The sequence below is a fragment of the Zootermopsis nevadensis genome, unplaced genomic scaffold, assembly GCF_977971745.1.
Source record: "Zootermopsis nevadensis isolate Lab colony 2312 unplaced genomic scaffold, Znev_1.0 Znev_ptg000016l, whole genome shotgun sequence".
Taxonomy (NCBI): Eukaryota; Metazoa; Arthropoda; class Insecta; order Blattodea; family Termopsidae; genus Zootermopsis; species Zootermopsis nevadensis.
The window spans coordinates 9,020,575-9,046,877 of record NW_028259148.1 but is presented as its reverse complement, the minus strand read 5'-3'; the positions used below and the strand labels follow the sequence as shown (position 1 = coordinate 9,046,877).

At 35.8% G+C, this 26,303-nt stretch overlaps 1 protein-coding gene across 6 annotated transcripts in view; it reads left to right on the top strand.

Moving 5' to 3' along the window:
* Atg10 (Autophagy-related 10) overlaps positions 1–26,303 on the top strand; it is a 507,888-nt gene that overhangs the window by 472,559 nt on the left and 9,026 nt on the right. For 2 of the 6 annotated variants that reach the window (XM_087349890.1, XM_087349889.1), the window contains exons 8-9: positions 12,311–12,511; positions 12,686–13,262. The exons of 1 other annotated variant lie outside the window; for it this stretch is intronic. In XM_087349890.1, the coding sequence (XP_087206016.1) occupies positions 12,311–12,511; positions 12,686–12,834 (350 nt within the window). In that variant the 3' untranslated portion in view covers positions 12,835–13,262. Of the gene's footprint in view, positions 1–12,310; positions 12,512–12,685; positions 13,263–26,303 lie in introns of those variants that run through there. 3 more of the 6 variants (XM_087349888.1, XM_087349892.1, XM_087349891.1) reach the window with 3 other exon arrangements.

Genomic DNA, 26,303 nt, shown 5'->3' with positions numbered 1-26,303 from the left:
TGATGAAATGAAGAACAGTATGATAAATGGGTTTTTAACACACATGGAAGAGATGAGATATCAATAAATAGTTCTAATCGTAATACCCGAAGATTAGAAACACGTAGAAAATCTAGACGGAAATGAGAAGATAATATTAAAATGAAAATATTAACTTTTTTGACTGGATCATGTGACTCAGAATATTTACCAATGATTGGCTGTTGTTAAAATGGTAATGATCCTCTGGGTTGAAGAAAAGGCAGGGAATTTCTTGACTGACTGAGTAAATAACAGTTTCTCAAGAAGGCTTCTTGTCTTTGGAATGAGTTAACAACTTTATGTAAGTTCCTGTCTTTCATATTTCTGTCGAATGTCTGAAAATTGGTTTAATGCAGTAAGGAGAAGTGTTTTAACTTGCGTCTCTCCTTCGCATTATCTTTGGCATTGTTCTCTGCCTCTGTTCATTCTGAATCAGCGTCTACATTAATACCACTTGGTCCAATAACTTCCTGTGCTCTCTTAATTAAGTTAATGAGCTTGAAACACAGATTGTGCTTCTGGCACCAAGCGATAGTAATCAGATTCAAGATATTTCAATTTAGCTCATAAATAATGAGAAACAGAGGCAGAAGGGACATATTTAGTACTAAGATGTAAGTTTTGCATTTAACCCTTTGGAGCCGAAGCTCGTCTATATAATATTTGAGAAATCAGTCCGTACCGCAAAGGAATCAAAAATTTACCACTAAAAGTTAAGTTAGCTGATCATGTTCTTTGAAATAATCTTTGTTTATTCTGAAAATCTCATGAACACAGTAAATATACTATGTAGATAAAATTAATTTATAGATTGTTAAATAAAGTGGTGCATATAATTACCAATGGAATTTAAGGGATTAACCACAGGAGTACTTTTATCGTATATGCAATGTAGTTAATTTTAAATAACGATAAGTTTGTGTATACTTTTCCGTTGATTCTTCAGTATGAATAATTAAATTTGTTTTCATATCTCATGACTTAAGTTATTTCATATATTCTTTCTCACGTACGATATTATGGCAATTTTAATTCACCACCATAGACTTGTGTCATATTATTTAGTGTATGATAGTCGAAATGTCTGTATTTCCTCTGATTTCTCGCATACATCTAGTATGGATTAAATTTAGGTGCATCTTATACCATATTGTTTAGACAGAAAGACGTTTCATCTTTCAGCAACTTTATTAATATTAAGAGAAGAATGTAAATATATAAGTTCTTATTTATGTAATATCCTTTATTTTGGCTTGTTTTATGTTTCTTATTATTATTCTGTTTTGATAAAGGTCTACTTGCAATTTGCCAGTAGCAGGGAAAAGTGGTATAAATCAAAAAATTACAACCGTGATAAAATTGCTGTTTTGGGATTATATTTATTTTACCTATATTTTAACGAAATTAAAATTTGTCTTAAGCTCGTATCTAAAAATTTGGAAATTTTCAAAGTATTCAGTTGATCTGATTCTTGAGAATTTCCAAAAAATTGTTTTACATTTTAATAACTTTTAGGACTTGATAGTCCTTTACTCTGGCATCGGCGAATTTATGTTACTCTTGTAGTTGATGAAGTGTTGTTAAATAGCGAATGACCGACCCCTTCTGTTTTGCGGGAATTTGATTTTAGGATGTTGAAAAGAATGACGGACAACCGAAACTTTCCCGAAATTATAACTGTCAGTGATGGAGCAGAGGATATAGCCTATATCAGAAGGGCTTGGGGCATATGGTACCGTTCCCATAGACACCATTATAAACTAAGCCATACTGTTTCACGCTGTATTTTGACACATATTAGCTTAATCTCTTATGCTTCTGTGATTTTAATGCAGCTTCACGATGAGACGAGAGACAGCAGGTGCAGATAGAATCAGTAATTTCCAATCCTACCCATTCAATCCGATATTTTAAAATAAAAACAAATATGTTCCGAAATCTGATGAACGTATAAATGGTATAAATTATGAACTCTATGCGATCTAAAATTGTGTTTTGGACGATGACAGATGTCACCATGGTGAAATATCGATTTATTATTGCGGTCAATGTCATTCATGTCATCTGTTACCTTGTCTTCACAATTGTTCTTTCCGATAGGGCCTTTTTATGCTTATTACTTATTTTTTTCACGGCGTGCTTGAGATGAACGCGAATAGGACTTTCTCGCTGCATCATTCAACTCTAGAACCGATGGACGAATTTGGATGAAATTTGGTTTAGACGTTATGCTATTGGAGCATCTCGTAAAACTTTACTTTGTAATTTCCTGCAATTGGAAGTACCGACATGGAGTACGAACAAATTTATGAGGTAGGATCGACACCAGCGCCACTTGCAATACGGTCATTTAATGATGTATGGTTAGTGTAGATTTTCGGAAACAAAATTAAGATACAGTAATCCTTTATAACGTAAAGCCATACAGTTACATGCCAATGTAGGCACTTAGATGAGAAGAGGCATAACTCCTACTCATTCTTGACCTCGGCACCAGATAGGGGTGAGTGGTCAGCGTCACACCCCGGCCGCGCTTTACCCCCGGGAAAGGACCCCGGTACCCATTGAATAGGAGGCTGGGTGGGCCCCAGAGCCGGTCTGGACGCAGAGGCTAGAGGAAAAGTCCTCTGCCCACGTCGGGGATCGAACTCCGATAGCCTAACCCGTAGCCAGTCACTATATTAATTCGCTTTATGACGTATTGGTATTCATTTACATTTCTTAAAGAAGATAAATAATACCACATATGTTTATTTTTATTTTTTTAGTGTTCTGTCTGATGACAGGTCCATATGAACAGGATCCTTCCATCCTTTTCTCGGACTGGGACCTGTTCATATACGTTCTTGGCAGATGATCCAGAAGTGGTTTGCCATTGCCTTCTTCTGTGTGCGAATGGAGTAATTGTTGGGATGCCACGGAGAAACCGGGGATGCCCCCGGAGGAAAACTCCGTGTTGCCTAGACCACGGCCTTGCCCAACACAAGTTATAAATTCGGGCACCGCCGGGAATCGAACCCGAGACCCCAGGATTACAAGGCCAGCGTTCTAACCGCTAGACCACCACATATGTATAGGAAACTAAATTAAACTAAGATAAACTGAAAGTTGTCCGAGTAAAATAACTAAGGCATTTGTTTGTTTTAAAAACTTATTGGTCAAAAGAAAATTCAGAATATCTCGTAGGCTGCATGCTACCTTTCTTCTGAAGTACATTGATACAAAGTTTCCTCTAGTCTCATTTTAAAGTGACTAGTTTTCATTGTAATGACAGTTATTGCATTGTTTTTTCTTAAGTATTTATATTATTTTATGTTATTCACTTTCGTAATTAAATTTAATTCTTTTCAATTCAACAGAAATATAAGTCAAATTCAGTTCAAATCCAATTCAACTAAATTTCAGTTTATTTTAATCTAAGGTCAGGGGCGTCAGTATTAACGATTCTAATCTGTAATTCAGAATGTCTTGAGTAATCATAACCGACAATTCTCATTTTATAATTTGAAAGAATTTGCTGATATAATAACAACCAGAGATCTGATGGCGTGTGTAGGGCAGACTTCTAGAACTTCGAATATGCTATTGGTAGAATAAATTAATCGTTCTGACAAATCTTCAGAGAACCAATTTGATTGTGTAATAACAATTTCCTGACTTTGGCAGTTGATACAGCGTTGTTAAAAATTAGGACATGATTTAATCATGCTTCCTCAACGATTTTTTACGTTAGTTGTCATTAAAATATTAATAGAAAATTGTTATTCCGTACAAAAATTGAAAGGGTTTTTAAAGCTGTACATATTTTATTCTCTAGTTTAACATGTGACGTAATTTAGTTATTTAATCTTTTCCTTCTTGTCTGTACTACATAATTCAAGCGTAATCTATGCTGTAGCGCTGTTGACTGACACTTCGGTCTTATCAGCTCTGCTAATATATAACATTGTACGTCAACTTCACCTGATAATCGTAAGCTTATGTGCTTTCTCTGCCATTAATAAGTCCCTCTTCCTTGTGGTAACGAACCGGTTATAATCAAGAGAACATGGCGTTGTCATCACTGGCTTCGTATAATAATTATTAATCGTCCTGCTGATAGCAATCTCCATCTGAATTCAAACCCCCTTTTCAACATGCGCAAATGTCCGGAGGAGAATCGCTAGCCTGAAATATGAGCAGCTTAACTTGGGACGCCACCACTTGAGGGCAACACTGAGCTTTGTTCACCGCTAAAGAGTTTGTTGTTTCTAATAAGATTCAAACAAGAAGAAATACGTTTTCTTGATTGTGCACACGATATTTAATATATATTCTCTTCCGTTTTAAGTATTTTATTCGTATATGCTAAAAAAGGACGTCTTGTGATAGTTCGTATCTGTCTCTGGACATGTAACTACCACATTCCATGATATTCTGTAGGCCGAGGGTAAAATTATGGATCAGCTGACTTGAATGAAGTTTATCCTGGTTTTTCTCATTTCCTCAGAGGAAAATTCTTGTAGGTGCATTAATTAAGTCTTCCCATTTTATAATTTTATTCAAATTTGGTCAGATATCAGGAAACATACGTGGCTGACATAGCATCGTTATTGAACTGATAAACAAATAAACTCGGCTGTCAGTAAGTCTGTAAGTCTGCGTTATAAAAATTCATGACTTGTCTGATGGAATTCGGTGAAATTTGGTATGGGCTTTCTTTGTTAAAATTATATTGTGAATTCTATTTCGTTTCTTATAACTCGCTTTAGATAATAAATCACAAACATTGAATTTAATTATTCTGTTTGAAATGACGTTTTTAATAATAAATATAAAATTACTTAGTTACATTTGTATCAATTCGGACAGGTCTTTATGTCTTTATAACTAACTACACGGAACAGATTCCTTCTTGAGTGAATCTAACAGTCGTTTAACTAGTCCAGACGTCCCTCGCCTTTGGGGAAATCCGTACTACATTACAACGTTCATACGGGCCACTGGATCTCATAGAGGGCCTGATCAATCAACATGAGTCCAAAAATTGCTTTAAATCTAGAGAATTATACCTGTATCATAAAATTAGATATTTGTCAGTTATTCTTGGAGGAAAATAAACCAAGCTTAAATTAAAGAGTGTTTGTTAGCATTTATTATTATTATTTTAGCCCTTCGATTAAATACAGTCCTTCTGCTAGATGTGCATTAGATATTAATGTTGTCTGCAGGGACTTGGACACATTCGAGATGAAAATTGTTACACTTCATCACATTTTATAACAGTCTACTTTCCTTAATTTATTTAAAGTATTATTACAAATAGATTAACATATTTAATAGCAATTTCCTTTATGTATTAGTGGCCTCCGTACTGATGTATTTTTATATTCTGTTTGTTTTTGCCTTTCTATATTTATTATTGTGTTCTTCTCTTGTGCTTTGCCTGTAATTGGCCTTCTGGCTGTTGATACAGCACAATAATTGAATTATTATTTTAGTTTTATTGAAAGTGAATTTTATCGGCGTATGGAGTTTTGCGTAAGGCTTATTCAATTGGATTCACTGGTAAAAGTATGAAAAAGGCAATCATGTGAGTGAGTAGCTAGGAAACACAGAGGACGCTGTATTGGTAGGGCCACGAGTTGAAAGTCTGAACCTATTGACGTGCATTGCTCCCCAACACTCGTCCTGTTATGAAGAATGTGTCTGGCTTTGTCGCATCCATCTTTTTTTTATCCTCCTTCTAGAAATTTTGACAAAACGTTATGTCGATGATCTGCAGGAGGCGTGTTTTAGTTCTTTTATAACATTAGTCAATATTGAAGTAATCAAAATATCATTTGTATCAACTGACAATATTGGATTTATAGTTAATTTTCTCGTATCAGCTCAGTTACATCCTGTGCTGTAATTTCATTATAATTATAATTATGACCTAGTGACGAGAAAAAACATGTATGAAAATAAAGTGTCAATTTGTTTTATTGCCTGGTTTTCACTTAATTAATTTAACAAAGATCTATTTATTAGACAGAAGTTATGTGAAGTGTTTTAAGGTTTTGCCTTGTAAGTTTAAGGGACGGAAACAACCAAATTTTTTCACTATTATCTGAAAATCGTCTTGCATTATAATAAAGACAGTCCTCATTTACCGCATTTAACATTACGTTACCGAATATTAAAGATTGCCAGTGTTTAAAGTTTAAATAGGTCTGTTTAATAAGTGCGATAAGACAGAACTTCTTATTGCACTTTTGCCCATAACTGATGCAAGTAATGCTCATTAATTATCATTGATTAAAATGACAATAGGAAAACTAAATTGAGAGTGTGTAACTACGATTGTACCACGTAATATTACACCATATAATAAAAAATACATTATTTATTTATCGGCCGCATTCTATTATACTACACAAGGAAATATTCAATACACAATATCAGTTCAGATTAATAATCCAAACATTAATTCCATAACATAAAATATAGTTATTTCATTTTACTTTATTGTATATCCTTATTTTACCCGTATTGTAGTGAATATTTTAAGCTATACATCTCAACTGTATTTTAAATAATTCTTAATTACGTGACACGAAACTCGGTGACACCGCAACATTAACATAATTAAAAACAGCGATATTTAATTAAAAAGAACATTGTTATTTTACTTCATTTAGAAATATTTTAATCTACAAAATTAAACTGTCTAGGTAATTTTAATTATAAAACACTATATATCTTATTTAAATCAAAACGTACTTTAGGTGTAATTTCTATAGACCTTGATGATGGATTTATATGATCGGAACTTGATCTTTGGAATATACTTATTGTTAATGAATCAAATAATTTATTTTGAGTTTTCTATAGGCATTTTGTAATCGTACTATTTTGTTGCTTTAGAATGTTGGACGTTGTCTCTTCACAGAGCTATCCCCGCCCAAATTACAACTTCACACCCCTGTCGTGACAAAATTTCGCATCTTGGGATGCAAGTGGAGTTCCGGCACTAAACCTGTTTAGTAATTCCAGCAGGGTTTCTCCTGGACAAGCAAGTGAACAGCGGACAATCTGAGCTGGAAATGTTGGTCCTTCTTAATACGGTTTCTTCCCTAGTCCTCGAGTCAATCACGTAATTGTCGAAGTGATTTCCACTCATTCAGCAATCCACCACATTGCACGTTGCCTGAATATGGTTTGCCTCTTCTACGTCTTCTTTTCGCACAAGTTTATTGCTCGTGTAATAATCTGATTTATTAAATGGGTGTTAATTATACACATAGTCAATTCCAAGTAAATTCTCCGAAAGATATTCACATTATAGGTCTAAAAGTTTATATAACTAATGTGCTTGTTTATCATAACCCCATTCGATTTAATTTTAAATTTTATATTAATTTTAATTGTAAGCTTGTAGATGACCAATGTCGAAAAATGTTGGCACTAGTAAACTGATTGCTTTAACATGTTAATCGTGATGTGATGAATGTAATATTGTTGTAATATGCAAATATTATATTTCTGTACTTTCTCTTATGTGGTGATAAACTCAAGGAAGGTGCGAGGAATTACATGTAGGAAGCATGGAAGATATTATAAATAAATTAATAATTTTAGTACAAAAATCGAAAGGCAGTAAATAGCGGGACAATTTTAAATATGTGTTAAAGAAAATACAGCGTTATGAAGATTTTGGTATAAGTTAATTGTGAATAATAAGCAAAAATGGGGGTGAAACTAAAATAGCTGTGGCCAGTTTTAAGGTATCCAGGAACTTTACTGAAGAAAAACGTGGCAGTGGTAGAAAGTTTTTCGTTAAGAATCGAACAGGAAACCTTTTGTAACATATTTCCACCAAGATAACTAGGTTGTTAAATGACGTTTTAGGCTAGAAGACAAGCATGATGTATTTCTTAAGAAATTCAACTAATCCATTATAGATTGTTGTAATCTCACTTCCGATTATATTGGATCTAAAGTTAGGGATTTTCATTTATTTTTCTGAGACATGTCAGTATGAAATAATGTATCTCCGAGAGTTTGTGATATATTTTTACTCTCTTCCTCTTCTTCTTTAGAGATAGAAGTGATCTATATGGATTTTCTCTCATACAGCAGACGTTGTTAAGTTGGAACCAGATCTGAGAGAAGTGTCTGGTCTGTATGGTCTGTACCACCTCCCCCCTCACACACAGCTTCTGCAAGATAACGCCATATTGACTCCAACACGAAAAGTCTGTGAGCCATATATTATAAGTAATAACCGCCTACGAAAGCGATGGATTAAATAAAAAAATAATAAAGTAGGTAATCAAAGAATGGTAAAAACAGATAAGGACGATCCAATTTTCTTTCTGTGGCTTCTTCCAACTACACGTATTTCCACGTTAGACTGAAACTTCGCTACTGACTTCAAGGATTCCGTTGGAATCGATCTCAGAAATCACCGGGCAGATTAGGTTTTATACGATCACATCTTAACTAGTTCACCCCGTGGTAAATATACCACCTTCTTCAACAATTAATAATTTTGTTTTTCGCCCACAGTGTGTATTTATTGGCTGTATATGATTCTTAGTGCAAACAGCGATCATTTCCTTAAGCACAGTTCATCAGTTGATCTTCATAATTGTGAAGTGTTGAGTTTTCGGTACGGACTTATTTCTTAAATAGTATTTAGATGACATTCGGATTCAAAGGGTTAATGAATAACTTTACTATAAAAACATTTATCCTGTCACTACATTGAAGTCGCTATGAAATTTGTGTCTGTAAAATAGACACAGTCATAGATGATAATATAATATTAAAATGAATCTTAAGAGACATAGGGTCTGAGGATGTAAACTGAATTTCTCTGTCTCAGGACAGAAACGAAGGGTGAGCTGTTTATCTATTCAGCCTTTTATTTGACTATTACAACTTTTTAAGATATATGACGCTGATGATAGGGTGATAATGAAGCAGTCGTGGTTTAATTGAAGGTACTATACCGGAATTTTCACGGAGGAACTGAGGAAACCCACAAGAACCTCTTTTAGGATAGCCTGTGTATGGAGTGAGGTTTAAACCCAGGATATAAAGCAGAAATGTTAATCACTCGACGGCAACTTTCCTTGGCGGTCTCTCGTGATCATTGCAATGTACATTCGGATTCCATAAGAGGCTTGTAAGTGGGTGGAAATTGCCTTAGTCTTCTTCTGCCAATGCGCCCTTCTTTAATGTCTGTTGTCAGTCTAACATGTAACAAGGTATAGTTTTATAACCATAACTCCGGGTCCCATAACACCCCCGACCCATATTCTCTAAAATGGTCGTCCTCCACCACTTCTTTATAGACTGCTATTCTGCGAAATTGCCCCTTCACCCCCTACTACCAACCTCTCGCAATAAAACTTGAAGACTAGAATCTGTGAGGAGGGTAGTGTGTGGGAAAGATTATTATTATGATTATTCTTCAGACGCCGCAATTTCATTCGCAAGTGTTTTTTTTTATTCTTTTGTAAGAAAAGATTTCTTTCCGTTATTACACCATTGGCGTGAGCAGCGACCATAGGGAAGTTTCTACAAATCATTTCAAAATTTCGCACATTGACTTCGGTATTTGCGTGTCTGTAATTGACAGGGGTGAATTGGTTGACGTCACTGACTTCTCTCGACTTATTCTCTCGAACAGAAACTCTTAATGTGATGCTGTATTCATTGTTGAATTCATATGGCCTATTAGAAATTTGAAATCATGTGGGGTGTGTAATTCAATTGTGTTCAATATACGATAATATTTTCATTAAATTGACTTTCTGTTGTAGGTATAGAAATTGATAAATTTTTGATTTTGAATATGTATGTAATATGTAAACCCTCTGTGGTAGCCGTCACCAAATTACTTATTTAAAGGCATTAGGAGGACTTCACCCCTCTTACTTCTCAGTCAGTGAGCTACCCTGCGAGATTTAAGCTGTCTTCACTCGCCTGGGTTCCCACTTTTTGCTGCAACATTGTACGATTTTTATGTGACCTTGAAACATGCAACTAGTTGACGGCCACTTTTGTAACTAAAATTGTTATAACAGGTTAAAAGTTAAAAACCGTTAAAATCATACGCCACTGTTGGAAATGATACTGAGCTAGTTACGTCACCTCTATCACCAAGATCCATCGTCCAGACCAAACTTTTTGTACGTATTCCTTGTATCCCACATCAGGTTTCAAGCAGTAAGGTTAATTTTTTAAGATTAAAAGTTTTAAATTATAATTTAACATCAGCCCTGGTGCTGCAACTTCTCTGCCACTGCTGTGTAGAGTCTAGCCTATACATAGAGTTGAAGGCGTTTCCTCCTGTCGTGTTAAACGTAAAAAAGATAGTGTATATTGTTCTTAGACTCGAATTATGGAATTCGAAATAAAGTATTCTAAAATGAATAGTAGAAAGCGTTTCTCGATTTTAAAATCTTGGAGAATATAATTTTGATTTCTTATCGTCGTTTCCAAACTTTGGAACTACTCTACGTTTTTAAACGGATTTATTAGATAATTTTATATAATATTCTCCTGTGTAATCTGGTTATGAGACCTAAAAATATTGTACGTCGTTTCATCTGTATTATAGATCCGGACCACCTGCATTATTAGCGTCTAATACTTTGGATTGCTCCTTGTGTTTGTGTCCTTAGGGTTAATGCAGATAAGAAGCCGATGTGTTCCATTCAAATCCAGCTTCCAGATTTCTTAGTTCTTTACTAATGGTGCCTTATAAAACAAAGTTAAAGCAATGACAGTAAATTATCTCCTTTCCGAATTATAGGCTTTCTAATTTATTTATTTATTTATTGTTTGTTTAATGACACTGGCAGTAGCTGAAACTAATTATACAATATTTACATACGCTTTCTTGAAATCTGTAAATTGTAGATGTACGATCCTAAGCGATATTAGGACTGATTGGATCATAAGGTTCCAACACATGATGATTATGAATACTGCCCCATTGTACCCTTTCTCTTATCCATCATCGTCATGTCTCAGTCCTATTGGTCCATCATGCTATTTTATATGGTCTCCCAAAAATTCCTTTGTTCAGTATGTGACATATACAGAATATCTGATCATCATTTGATCTGGTACATAGAAATCACACAGAAGATTTACACTAAATTTTTCCACATATTGAGTATACTTTCATAGAATAATGTTGCATAAAATTTGGTATGAAATCCATGTTACTGATAACCTACGAAAATGTCTACGGTTAGTTGTATTATATTTTTTATGATCAAGCAATCTGTACTTATTCCAAATAGAATATTAATTGATCTAAAAATAAATATTTTGCGTCCTAATTGGGCGAGATATGCTTGAATTTGGCAATACCTAGAGCTATAAACATAATTCGTTATTATTTCACGCAATATAAATTTCCTTCAGAATCAGCATTAGTTTAATTCTGTGTCTGAAACATTATTTTTATTTAATTTTCTTGCATATGACGTATCAAAATCGTTGCTATTTGGATTTCTTAATCGAAACAAAAGTTCTTCGATGGTATTAAAATTGGCCTACATGTTTGTTCTGAATAAACCTCACTTCAGACACCACGGCCACATTGATATACCTTCCTACTTTTATTTTATATAAAGCTTTTTACATCACAGTATTGAACCTTAAGATTCAATATTTTTTGTCACTCAGAAAGCCATCATGTTGAGTTCATTGGTGAAATAACGAGATCATCTGTCTGAGTGACCCTCCACATAGGGATGGCCGGTCACATGTCCGTCCGTCCGTCACACAGCCCCAACTTAATTTACTCCACTCGAACCCCTTGTAGAAAACATCGCGTCTTGGGACATGCATCAGCTCTGTTCTTCTGTCTGGATTTTCGACTGGCCGGCAGATAATACTTTTAATATGGGACATTCTATATGATTATGTTCAGTTCATGAGTCGTCAGATGTTTATGAACGTGACTCGTTTACTAAGACATGATTATGTTGGAAATATGAATGTGAAGTAATTAGTTAAAGAATGGTGAGAAGTTTATAACAGTGGGTAATTTATATTTTTGTCTCTTTCTGTGTTTTATTTAGCTCAGGCTTTATGACTTTTAATTATAGTATGATTAATTAATAATGATTTGTAATTGATGGCAAAGAAGTGATAGTAGCATAATTTAAGGCACTGTTCTAGCATTTGCCTAGTGATATTTCAGTAATCAAGGTATAGGTAAAGCCATCCCGCTGCGCGCCATGTAGGCGCTCAGGGGTGAGGAGGTATAACTCCTACTCATTCTTGACCTTGGCACTAGATGGGGTGAGTGACCAGCTTCACGCCCCGACCGCGTTTTACCCCCGGGAAAGGTTCACCGGTGTCCATTGGACAGGAGGCTGGGTGGATACCAGAGAAGGTCTCGACGCAGAAGATAATCCTCTGCCCTTTCGAGGATCGAACCCCGATCGTTCAGCCCGTAGGCAGTCACTTCGTGATCAAGACCTATTGTCAATGGAAAGTAAGCCCTATTGCTCTACTGAGCGTCTTATCCTTGCGGGAAACCTGTTGAAATCTTTCAGTCTGTTTCCAAGCATGGAGCAAGTCGAGAATGGCCGAACAGAAATTAATTATATTTAATTTCGTGGAGTTTTACTAAAATTTGTCGATATATTTCTGTTTTGATTAAATTCAGGGACATCGCAGGAGGCCGTACATGCGTTGTTGATCTCCCGAGTGACTGAGTTGGAAACTTCGCATCCAGGGAAATTTCCGCGTTGGACACCTCCAGCCAGAATTCACCGGTCATTCATAAATGTTAAATGTCAAATATGGACCAGATAGCCGAAATTGTGACATTCGTTCGTTTGTTAACCCTACCTTAAGGTTTATGAACTGATAATCTGACACCAGTCACTTTTTAATTTTTTACGTTAACTTTTCTACAAATTAATATATATATATATATATATTGTTATTATTTTATAGTTTGTTTCATGTTCATTTAACACCACATTCAAATATTGTTTATCGCAAATTCCTACTGTCCCTCTCCTCTGAACTGTCAAAGCTAAACATATGAAGTATATAGAGTAAGGAAGTTGGTGGGTATAAATAAAACACAGAGCATCACGCGAAATAAATTTTCTTTAGACATGATGAGAAATGGCTGCATCGCTTTTTTTTTGTAACATTTCCGGGGCCCTCAGGGGCAATGGTAACAACGTTAAGGCTGGGTTATCGAGACTGAAGACAGTTGACACTCGCTACACGACGAGCAGAGAGCTTTAGTAACTGCAGACAACATGTCTCATGTATCTGACTCTTCTCTTGGATTTCGTCCATCGTTCTAGGTTTTCTTTTAAAGTAAGACTGTTTAAGAAATTGGCTGTATTTCTTTCATCAGGCGAAGAATCATACTTTTCTGGCCCTCTTGGTAAAAATAATCGCCCATCCTGGACCTAAAGACACCAGGATTCAATTTCCGGTAATATCAAGGATTCAGTTCGACGTAAGGTCCTTCTTTGGGGTTCACCCAGTCTTAACCCCCGGGTCACGGCGGAGGGGAAGGAGGGCAAAAATTTCTTTGCTGACGGATAAAGCTGGATCGAGTAGCTGACCAGTCGTCTTAATCTAAAATCAGATTAAGATTTTGTGGTGCTGTATCTCCATTTCTTCTCGTGAGTATTTACTCAAAGTCCTTAATCGTAAGGATAGGTTTGTATTTTACGTTTGTTTTCCAAGTTTGACCATTATGATCAAGGTTTAATTTGAAAAAAATATTTTTAATGGAGTTAGTGGGTTATACTCCTGGTTCAACGATATGGTCCCCACAGCGGTACCACAGAATAATCTAAACCCCATTTTCCAAGCCCGTGGTTGTAGTGGTATGGGGTATTAGCCGGCAGAATTAATTCCCCGCAGGACCGCAGCTGTGTGTATGTTGTTATGTAAAGTGTAAACCTCGTGATATGCTCTACTGTGGCGTGTAATTGAAATTCAGTGACCTTTGACGCTTAACTGAAGGCAAGAGAGATTTCTAGACAGAATTCCTACATTGTAAGGAGCGCTTAAAAATCAAAGACGGGGTTGATATTTAGTAACAAACTTTATTCATAGGTACTACACTCTTACTTCTTTCCAACAGAAAATTTATTTTTGTATTTGTCACTTATGTTTATTTACTGTTCAATTATGGTCTATATTATATTTTATTGTTTATAAATACATAAATTGTATTCATAGCAGAATACTCCTTGGAATGTTGGAAGTCACTCAACGAATCAAGAAATTTCTCTTATATTGAACACGGGGGTTTGTTACTCTATTCATAGAATCCTCTCCTGAGCCACATTAACCCAGTTCATTACTTAACGCCATATTTTCCTAAGATACATTTTAATATTATCTTCCTTCTAAGCGTAAGTCTCCTAAATGTCCTCTTCCATTGAGATTCATTTACTGAATTTTTTTATATGTCTCTCTCCTCGGTGTGTGCCCTGCTTATATCATCATACTTCATTTGTTTACAGTAATTAGTATTTTTGTTTAGCTACATCGTGTTTTTGATTTATTTGCATCTTTATATTCTAATATGAAGGTATACTTAATATCACATTTGTACGCATATATAAATTAAAATATGAACAAGGTCTCGAAAAGTATTCCTTACGATAAGAAATTCGAAATTGCTTTCGATTTCGTGGAGTTTGATAAAAAAAAGTGAACGTGCATGAATCAAAAGTGACAATTTTTCAGTTGCCGCCCTGTTATGTGTTCATGTTTTAATCGTTCTTCCATAGCTAACGTTCACCATCAAATAAATACTTACAGTTGTAATATCGTCGTTAATAACAAAACAATAAAAATATATTTAACGAAAAATTAAAACGTTATTAATTTTAAGAAAACGTGCATGTGAAAATGTCGTCAGAAAGTGGACAAAGTTTTACTGAACACACCTGTTATAATTTAAAACTTTATAATATGTGAGTCATCGTATTAAGTTGGTTACTAATAACATTTAGTACTTTTTCCCCAGGTCCAAGCTTGGTAGATGAATCTGCTATTCTCACAAGCGATATTAAATACTGTTTTCATTTATAATTAAATTTTGTAAGTTCATTACATGGCTCACTACTTCTTTCGCAAGAAGGAAAACATGAGCTGAAATGTGGGGAAGTGGAAAATGAGAATAATGTGTGGTTAGGTGTTCATTTGTTACCTAGGTAGCATATCGATTTCATTTGTTTCCTACAGATGGCAGCTTTGTGTCTGTGATTTGTTATTGACTCAGATTCCTGTATTAAATCCGAAGTGAGGTTATGAATGACTTAAATAATGATTCAGTTTCATTATTGTTTCTGTTTGGCGTGTAAGGCAGTAAACTCCTCTTAAACGTCGGTCAATATCTATCAGAATACACGGCGCAACTTCAAAAAATACCATCATCTTCAGTTTTGCTTTTACTTTTAACAACACTAGATATTGATGCTTATATGTATAAATGTAACTCTGCCAATGGTGAAAGTACATTTTGTAGCGTGGGGTATTTGATGTGAGCCTGAGGTTCAACGCAGATCAGTTATCCCTCGCAAGGGACAAGTGGTATTGTTTACTTCATTCACGGCAAATACCATACAGTGTAATACCACGGTCCACTCGACCGCCATGCTAAGTCTACTTGACACAAAGCGGATTTGTGAGGAAAATAGAAGAAGCCTGTTGTGTTTTATATAAAAAAGAGACAGCAACTGTTTTACGTTGCTTTTTTTATTACATTACAGAATCTTACATATGAACACTGTACTGAACAGTATCTCTTGCCATGCGTAATAAATCCAAATCCGATGACGTTCTTAGTAGAACCGTCTCTTTTTATTATGGGGCCACTGTTATCTTTTTAAGTGTGAAATTAATGTATAATTGGACTAATATAATCGTCTTTAGTTCCTGAGCTTCAGTGTTCGCGTATTGTGTCATGAAATAGGCTATTTTTGTTCATTCTTCCTTTACGCTTTGTGGAATTATTATCGTTCATTCTTTTAAGAATCAGTTAAGCTGTAGGATTTCCGAAAAGGTGTGTCGATTACAGGCTAATGCTAGAAATTCAGAGACTAGCAATGTTTTTTTAAATACAGCATGTGTAATAATATATTTCACTACTAAAATATTTTTAGTCATGTATCTTACTATTAATCCTTTAAAGATCAGTGGTAAATATACGTAACACATGCTTTAAAAATCAGTTACTTGTGTGTATGAGTTTTGTATGCTTATAAGTGTAAACACGGATTAATTACTTAAACAGAATTAACAGGATTATCTTTGTAATGGTAAGGTGTTGTGTTTTCTTTGAGGTATGGACTGAATTGTGAAATATTATTTAGACGATCTTTGGCTTCAAACGGTTAAATAGAAGTGGTACTTGGGACTGGGAGACTGAAACATTTGAAGAACAGAACGAGGTAAATGGTAACTCAAGGTCTTTTTGTATAACGAGAGTTTTGAGAAAAGGGTGCGTGTTATAATATTTGAACTTAAGAGGGATAGATTAACTGCAGACCAAAGGAAAAGAGGAACTTCATAATTTGTATTATTCTGCATATATTTTTAGTATAATCAAATGAAGAAGGATGAAAATAGGCGGGACATATAGCAAGCACAGAAGATGAGAATTCCATACACAATATTAATTGGAAAACGTTTAGGAAAATTTTTTTAGAGACCTAAGCGTAGATGGGAGAATACTATTAAAATTAACCTTAGGGAAATGATGTAATAGTCGTGGTCTGGATTGTTCTCGTCACGATAATATCCAGTATTGGGCTTTTGTGATTAGGATTATGAACTTTCGAGTTACATAAAATTCAGGTCATTTCTTTATTTCATAAAAGACAATTTCTCGAGGACTCTACTCTAAGAGGTTATTATATAACCGGTAAATAAATAATAAATAATTGTGATTAAACATGTAAATGGAAAAAAAACATTGATTAAAGATGGCTGTCTTCTGGGTTGTAGCGCCGTGTAGTCTGGTAGAAGTTTACCAACGTTTCAAAGGTCCTTGCTGCCTCCATCATCAGGGCGATAAGTAAAAGGCTTCTAATCTCCGAAAGCAGCTAAGAATAACCTCCCTGTAGAGGTTTACTAAGTGAGATTTGTGGTTCTCATTGTGACGAGTATGAAGATGGTTGTCTTATTGGATATTGTGCCGTGTAGTCTGGTAGAATTTTACAGAAATTTCGGAGGCGCTTACTGTATCCATAATCAACTCGATAAAACATCGGTAAAATTCTACCAGACTACACGGCAAATTTTCCAATAAGACAACCATCTTCATATTCGTCGCCATGATAATCTGAAATCTCATATGTGGATAGATATCAATACACTACACACTATAGCTTGTTTAAAGAATGAGCGGTAGTGTATTGTTGCTGGAAGCCACATTGTTCTGCAGAGTCGGAGAAAAAAGATAGTACGTTTCCCATGTGCAAACAAACGAAGAAAAAAACTGAAACAAAAAGTATTGAATGTCGGAATGAAATTGATAAGTTATTCAGCTCGCCAGATAGACGCTGTGACAGGCTTCATAACTCTGGTTGCTGCATCAGGAGTTGGACGCTAGGCGTCGAGTGTCGCCTCCCGCTGTTTATGTCACAGGAGATATTCCACGCCATTGGGCACGAAACCGCAAAATTCACAGTCGATGGAATGTTAAAAGTAGAATCCGGCACGAGTGAATACCCTGGCAGAATGTTGAAAGTGTTCACAAGGATTCAAAAGGAAAGTTTCTGCTCTAGCCGAATTTGATTATCTCATTGGATGTAGGTCAGTTATTTGTATACGAAAAATGCACGTTGTCTTTTATAAATATATGTTTGTGTAAAACAGCGTTATATCCCAGGAACACAAATCATTCATTCGGTAACACAACATTGAATATAATTTTCAGATATATTAATGCAGAAATAAGTATAAAGCTTTATTTTTCTGGTAACTCTCATTTAAGAATACATATTTACCATATTGAAAACAAATATAAACTGTTATGCGAGTTTCTGTAAAAATTTTGCAATATTATTTTTTGCGATAATTTGTGAATGTTGTTCTGTGTCTGTGCAATTAAAAATGATTAAAATGGGATCAGAGATGCTGTAAAATTCACTTCAGTTTTCACTTTTTAATAATTGTAGGTCTACATTTTTACAAAGTTAATAGGGGGTCTGGTCATTAATTACAAAAATGGTGTATGTTAAAGTATAAACCTATAGTTCCTATGGATAAATTAAGGAACCTAGAACATTCGAGTAAAATTTGTCCTGAAAGAGAATCGAAGACCATCTCGTCAGATAACTGATATCTTCTTACGTCCAGTAACACGCGGCAGAAATAGTAATGATTTAACTTTGTACAATATCATCTTCTGATGACCATACCGTCTCATGCGTATTTTTATGTGGGTTTTAGGACTTAATATTACGTTCTGTTGAATGTCTAAACAATAATAATACATTTTGTATAAGAAATAAGAATTTTCCTTTGATATTCCGATGGAAATTGCCCTACTAACAATTTTATAAATAATGATAATAAATATTATATATTGTGTCACCGTTTTGCTTATATTATTACAAAACCATATAAATATAAAATTTAGTATTCCGTCACATACATCAATTCATTTGGTGATATTTGAGTTTTTTAAGGCGTCGAGTATGAAGATGGATGCCATCTGGGTTGTTGCGCCGTGTAGTCTGGTAGAAGTTTACCGACGTTTCAGAGGTGTTTACTACCGCCATCAACAGGCCGATGAGGAGATAATGAGACTACGAATAAAGTATTGAAACCAAAGTATCAATAATTATGTTCGCGCAAAATTCAGGTGACTCATGTCCAGGTCAGTCCATGTGGGATTTATTTTGGACAACGTGACACTAGGACAGGTTTACCTGTGAGTCCTTCGGTCTTCTCCTGTTATTATAAATCTACCGTTGGTCCTTATTCAATGATTTATCACCTGGGGGCTCGTTAGTAGCCCAATTACAAACAGACATCCCTTCTCAACAATAAAAATACATTCACTAATTTTGAATTAAATATGACACAGACTTGTGAAATGTATTTTTACGTGTGTAGGATTTGAGGTTTTCATGGCGGTGAGTCTGAAGATTACTGTCTTCTGGGTTGTTGCGCCGTGTAGTCTGGTAGATGTCCACCAACGTTTCAGAGGACCACTCGTATGGCTTATTCATCCCCCTGATGATGGAGGCAGCAAGGACCTCTGAAAAGTTGGTGGACATGTACAAACGTAACAACCCAGAAGACAACAATCTCCATTTTTACGTGTCTCTGTAGAGACCAGTAACAATGTTTATGGTATAAGGGAACAGTGATTTTAAATTTGCTCGTAATGCTTTGCTGTGTGCCAAGTTTTAGAGGATTTGAGTATACCACTTGCCTTGTGTAACAAGCTCCGCTGTGGCAGAGGGACGATACTTATCAGTCATTTAGACAAACCTCGCTCCTACCCTTCCCCGAACAGAAATATTCAATGTGCCCAGTTTTGAAACAATACGTCACTTCTAGCGCGTTACGCCAACTCTGTATCACCAGGACAGCGACCGACCTGCAACTCCCTCAGCTACAGGGCGCCAAGTAATTCATTAATCGATTCATTCATCAAAGATGAATGTCTTCTGGGTATTGCATCGTGTAGTCTGGTAGACGGTCGCCCTGATGATGGAGGCACTAAAAACCTATGAAGCGTCGGTAAACTTCTACCAGACTACACGATGCAATACCCAGAAGACAGTCATCTTAATACCCACTGCCTTGTAAACCTAAAATCTTACATATTTATTCATTATTTACCAAATGTTCAGTTATCTTCTTCGATAAATTAATCGTCTTCAAGGCATGAAGTTAGTTTTGATTGTATAAAATTACATAACAAGTAATTCCAGATTTGATCTTCTAGACTGTGACACCAGGCAGCTATAGATGTTTCTGAGGAGACTGCTGTTTCCATTTTTAGAGCATACTATTGTTTAACCGAAAGGTTATCAGTAAACTTTCAACGTTGCTTAAACTTCAAAGTTAAAAAAAATATTCATTTGTACGCCTACACATCTGCTTAAATCAGTCTAATTGGGTAACTAAATAAAATGGAGATTGGCCAGACACGTAGCATACAAATGCAACACGCAAATCTGTAAATTCTAATTAGATAATAAGGAGTCGTTAGTAAGTTACTATTTGTTTGGTATTATTGTGGATATTAAACAGTGATAACTGAGACGTTTTGGACATGTAGCACGTACTTGGAAACATATATATGGATGCCTGGGAGTGTTTCTTAAAATCAAACCTTGCTGGCACAGAACTTTCGTGTTCCGTAACAAGAGAAATTTCTTCAACACCGCAAAGCGCTGTGACACTTTATGAATGAAGGAAATAGAGTTTGTATTTTGCTACACTGCGAGTTCTGAGCTCTCGTCACTCGCCTGGGCTCCAATGTTTGTGTTGTAACATTCTACAATTTTTCTGCGACAGTTAAGAAATTTTGTGACGGCTACTGTAACTAAAATCATAATTCTTGTTATTTTTTAGATAATACAAAAAATAGGGTCACTTTTATCCACTGCGTTATTCAACTTCCTTATCGTAACTTACTTTTTCTGGGTCCATCACACACATCTTTCGTTCTTGTGTCCTAGTAATATATATTCTTCCTTTATACTTGACTTTTACTGTTATTAAATTGTCGATGATCGGTTCTGAAAGCTTGATTGGGTTTCTCTGAAGAAGAGAATAGGTTTCCGCGCCAAAGTAAGGTGTTGAGACGTGAAGCCGACCGGATGTAACATCATCATTCGATTTTCTCGTCTCCCCATCATTCAAGAGCCGAGCGTGGGTCTTCTAGCAGATACTTCCTTCAACTTATTGTGTCTCAATCATGCTATGAACTCAGCCTTTCAGAGTACCTCTTTGAAGTAACTACCGTCCATAATCGTTTGATCGAGAAAGAGGAAAAAAAGATAACGGTGGAAAAGAATAAGAAGGAAATGTGTATTTTAAAACGTTAGGAAATGTACGCGCACTTGTGATGCGTTCGTCAAAATTTCAACTTTGACATTTGGAAATATTACCAGTGACGTCAGATTTGTCTGGGGGCAAGGATCTTTGCATGGGTTTTCTGTCGTATGTCTAACCGAGTTCTGACGTAAATAAAGAGGATAAGCCACACGGTTGCACTGCGGATTGAATTTTCCAAGCGGGGAGTCCCCGGTAAACAAGGCAACATGGTGATTCTCCAGTCAAAACATTTCTCGCCCAGAAACAGTTGTCCGTCTTCATGCACAGCACTGTAGTTGTCCAATTTACAAAAAATATTGGAATATTAGTAAAAATTGTTAATACCACATTTCATGGAAATCCGTTTAAAACATTCTCAATCTTAATGTGGACAGACCGACAGGCAGGCGTATATGCAATTCCAATGGGCGAAATTTTTCAAATTTCAGTTGCCTACGTGTCTGAAAAAGAGATACGTCCTAAATACAGAGGTTTTTATGGAAACAGGTTATAAGTATTTTTTATTATCCCCCAAATATTATCTAGAGCTTACTTCCATTTAACCAGACTAAATTAATTCCAAGAGTTATTTAATGCGCAGCTTATATTTTCCATCTGAAAACAATAATTTTAATAATATTAATAATGTATGTCATTTATTCAGGTACTTTACGACTACCAGACAAGGTCGATTATACATTTATAATGGCATAAAAGATCAAGAAATTGCATTTACAATACAAAAGACGCAGGGTCCAAATGACAATTTAAAAGAAAGTAATTATATAAATTGTCCGTAATCTAAACATAATGCGTGTTAAAATTATGATATCCTAGCAAATAGCACTTAGTGAATGACCTTGAAATTTTGATTTGCAATAAATGTATTCTAGTCTGCAATTATCTAAATAAGTAAAATAACTATCTTACGGGTTAATCTGAACGATTATCAACAAGGCTGTTTTTCCTAGTAACAACAGATTCCATAACAATTTATTCATGAAGAGAGCATATATGTGCCGGTCTACAACTTACTTCTACCATTACCAACTCTTAGATAAGATTACTAACACCAGAAGCTAAAAGGATTCCTTCGACTATTCAGATAACGTGACACCCCCCGATTTTCCTAAAGAGGCTTACACCAGAACAGGTAATTATTTACAGTGAACCTTGTCTTTATTAATAATTTTGGGGGTATACAGGGGGCAGATATGAGCCGGGATAGCTCAGTCAGTATAGTGACTAGCTACGGGCTGGACGACAGGGGTTCGATCCCCGACGGGGGCATAGGATTTTTCCTCTGGCCTCTGCGTCCAGACCGGCTCTGGGGCCCACCCAGCCTCCTCTACAATGGGTACCGGGGTCCTTTCCCGGGGGTAAAGCCGGCCGGGGCGTGATGCTGACCACTCACCCCCATCTAGTGCCGAGGTCAAGGAAGGGAGGAGCTATACCTCCTCTCACCCCAAGCGCCTACATGGCGCATAGCGGGACAAACTTTACTTTTACTTTACAGGGGGCAGATAAGAAGTTCGTACAAAATTTTGATTGAGAAACCTGAAGAGAATAAACAACTCGGAGGACCAGAAAATAGATGGAAGAATAATATTCTGATATTCGGTTTTAGATTGAATTTACCTGACTCATGATGGGGTCTCGTAGTGGGCTGTTGTGAGCACGTTAATGAACTGTTTCAATTAAATATTGATAATTTCTTGACGTAATATTATTTTCTGAAGAAAGGTTTTTACGGCTGGTAAACGGGGTACTTTATTCTGGATAGCGACTAGGCTAAAGGACTTATCTTCACCAACATATATATATATCTGCTTCGGGGTCTATTTAGCCTCGTGTCTAAAAGGTACTGACTTCTTTCCCAAGGGGCAATGCGGCCGTGACGTCAAGCTCTGTACTCACCTTTGTGCCGAGTTTAAGATTACGTGGTTTTATACATCCACTCCTTCATACGTATTCATGATGAAGTGCTTAATTATTAACACAGTTGATTTTTATGTATCGTGTCAGTTTGACTTTTGTATTCCGATAAGTTCCTACACACAACCACACATACATACATAAAAATTTGTACTTTCGTATGAAACATCCAATATATTATATTTACAGTTTGAATCAGGAATTTATTCAAAATTATCAATTTTAGTCTCAAGTCGATAATTTCTCCAACATGCTGTTCTGCTTGTCATCTCATCGCCATCGTAAAGTTTCTTTGTTCCTTTTTCTCACAGTTCCCTCACCGCCTTCTATAAATGTTCCCTGTAGGTCGACCACTTGAGGGTAACATTATGGTAACATCATAGCAGTCAGCTCGCATCCCCACAGGTCGTCAGGGGGTTGATTTTCCACCAGGTTACGGAGAAAAAGAGGGCATCAGGAGTAAGAATAATTGATTACCTATCACTAGAACCGCATTTTACACAGTCAGTAAGTTCAAGTGGCTTCTTTTAGTCAAAGGAAAAGGACGAATTCGTTATGATAAAACCTTAAGGAAATGTACCAGAACATCACAGGGGTAGCTACCGGGTCACTGGAGGCTCAATTTACAATTCGTAGAGAAGACAAAAGGTCGATATCAACAGAAATAAAAACGCGATCAAACGATACGTATCGATAGTCTTTACCAAGTGCATAGTGATTTTGCATCCTTCATCTAGCCACATAAATCCACATTCAAGGAAGACATATATATTATCAGTACATTATAACAATAGGGAAATAGGAGAAATTACTTGTCTTCTGGGATGCTGCGCCGTGTAGTCTGGTTTCCGAAACGTCGGTTAATTTCTAAAAGATTACACCAAGCAAGAGCCCAAAATCTTACAAAATAATTTATTCTACAAATTCATAATGGTAAATCCTACCCAATTACTTCAGACGAATGTAATATAAGATATTGCGCTCACGTCTAAAGAGACATAAGTAAGTGACCGTATATTTGAAAATTCAGGAAATTTGGCATCGATCTGAGTCCTATGGAAATACGGGAAAAGGATAAATGTGTACTTTTACATAAGTGCATCTCAGATAATGCAAGGGGAATGTTGCACATCTTGTATTAGTTAAATGTTGCTTGAAAATATAGGGATAAGAGAAAATTAAATTTTGTAAATATTAAATTAGCGAACAAAATTTAAGATAAAATGTAAAAACAGACAATTTTAAGTTGTATGTACTTATGTTAAAACAACTGTTTATTTTTTTATCATCACATTCGTTTCAGATACCAGACTACAAATTCAGCGGCACTAAATATTATGGAAAGACTTAGTATTGATAAATGACAGTCAGTGAAACGTACCTGCAAGACATGATTAATACCAACATTTAATAAAAACAAAATTTAATACTAGTAGCCATATCTTGGAAGTACCATAGGCCTGTCTGAGCAATCATAATACCCACTGTATACATATTTGTGGGTACAAAAAGAAGAACAAACAATAAAATATGTAAAACATTCGTTCCCTCAGCTCGCGAAGCAGAACCGAAATGTATGAGATATGTCTGTGTGTGATTGCATGCGACTGTGTCAGTGGTATATCACTGGATCGTGTCCACCCTTCGTCTCCCTCGGCACCCTCACTAGATATCACTGTACGTATATGTGATGTCGGTATGGACCAATCCTCCCTCGGCCGCTACCAAACTGATTTCTCGAGTGACAAATCACCCAACACTGCTACATTATAAGGGTGCCATAATCTGTCACATAGAAACCTAGTAGCGCCTGTCATGGAACAGTTTTTATACAGAGTGTTCTGTAAATCCAACCCGATTGTATTTTTTTTAATTTATAACAAACCGTTCGGTGCAACAAAGTCGTATATATGTTGAGAATATTGTGATTCATTGGTTGGCAACCCTGGGAAGTCCTAATGTCCATCCTTGGCCCGGTTGTTCGCTATTTTCGTCCGAAGTTCCTCTAGTAAGAATTACTAGGTTTCAAACCCACGACTATTTACATACGCTTCCCGGCCCACATTGTTTTCCCACTGGACGCGGTATGAACTATTTCAAGATAAACAAAAATTGCAAAATACAGCCCATTTCAGGGTACGGAACTCACAATTGTTTGTGTTACGTAAATCATGAAAACGAATGTGTCATCTACTGGTATTGAGAATTATGCCTGCGGTAGTTTTAAAATATTTTAGATAGGTAACTTCGAAGTTGAAAAGTCAGACCAAGAATATGTTGTGGTGGCTGTGAGGTTACATTTTCGGACTTAATTGAATCGACGCGAACAGTTTGCTAAAAAGATTACTTGGATCTTAGAGGGATGAAATGACAGAAGGCTGTAGAAAAATGCAAAATGAGGAGCTTCATGTTTTATACTCTTCAGCTGGTAGTACTGTGTTAATGAAATCCAGAAAGATAAAATAAACGGAGAATTAAATATATGAAAAATACGTGTACAGATTTAGTCTGAAATGGTTAAGGGACGTTACCACTTCAGATAATCAACGTGGAAGGTAGGATAATATCAATTTGGTTCTTAAATGAATAGGCTATGAGAATGCGGATTGGATTTGTCTGGCTCAGGACAGGAAAAAGTTACGAGTCGTTATAAACACTGTAATGAACCTTGGCAGGATATTTCATGAATGGCTGGGCGACTGTCAAATTCAGAAGAATTATTCTTCTCCATGGAGGTAGAGAGGTTAAGATTTGATAAAAACTAACTCCATGGAGCATAGCCGTTCTTGAGACGATGATAGTACGCTGAATCAGTCAAGAAATTTTTCGATTTTTATAGAACACGAATGTTCATTACCCTTTCCGCAAAATCCCGGCAAGAGGCCTTATCTTGATTCACATAAATGTAATGCACACCCTCTAACACTATTTCTCTTAGATTCATTTTAATATTATCCTCCCAACTACGCCTAGATATTTCGAGTTGTCTCTTCATTTCAGGCTTTCCAATCAAATTTTTTGTATGCGTTTTATCTCCCCGCATGCGCGCTACCTGCCCCACCAATCTCATACTCTTGAGCATCGTAATATGTTGTGATATATTAACCTTATTTTTGTGCATTTTTTGAAGCCTCTTGTCTCAGTACCCTGTTCTCAAACTCCCTTAATCTGTGTTATTCCCTGAACGTAATAAACTAGGTTTTACAGCCATACAAAACATGTAAAATTATATTTTTGTATATTTAAATATATATGGTTTTATATAACAGACCGGAAGACAAAATATTCTGAACTGCGTG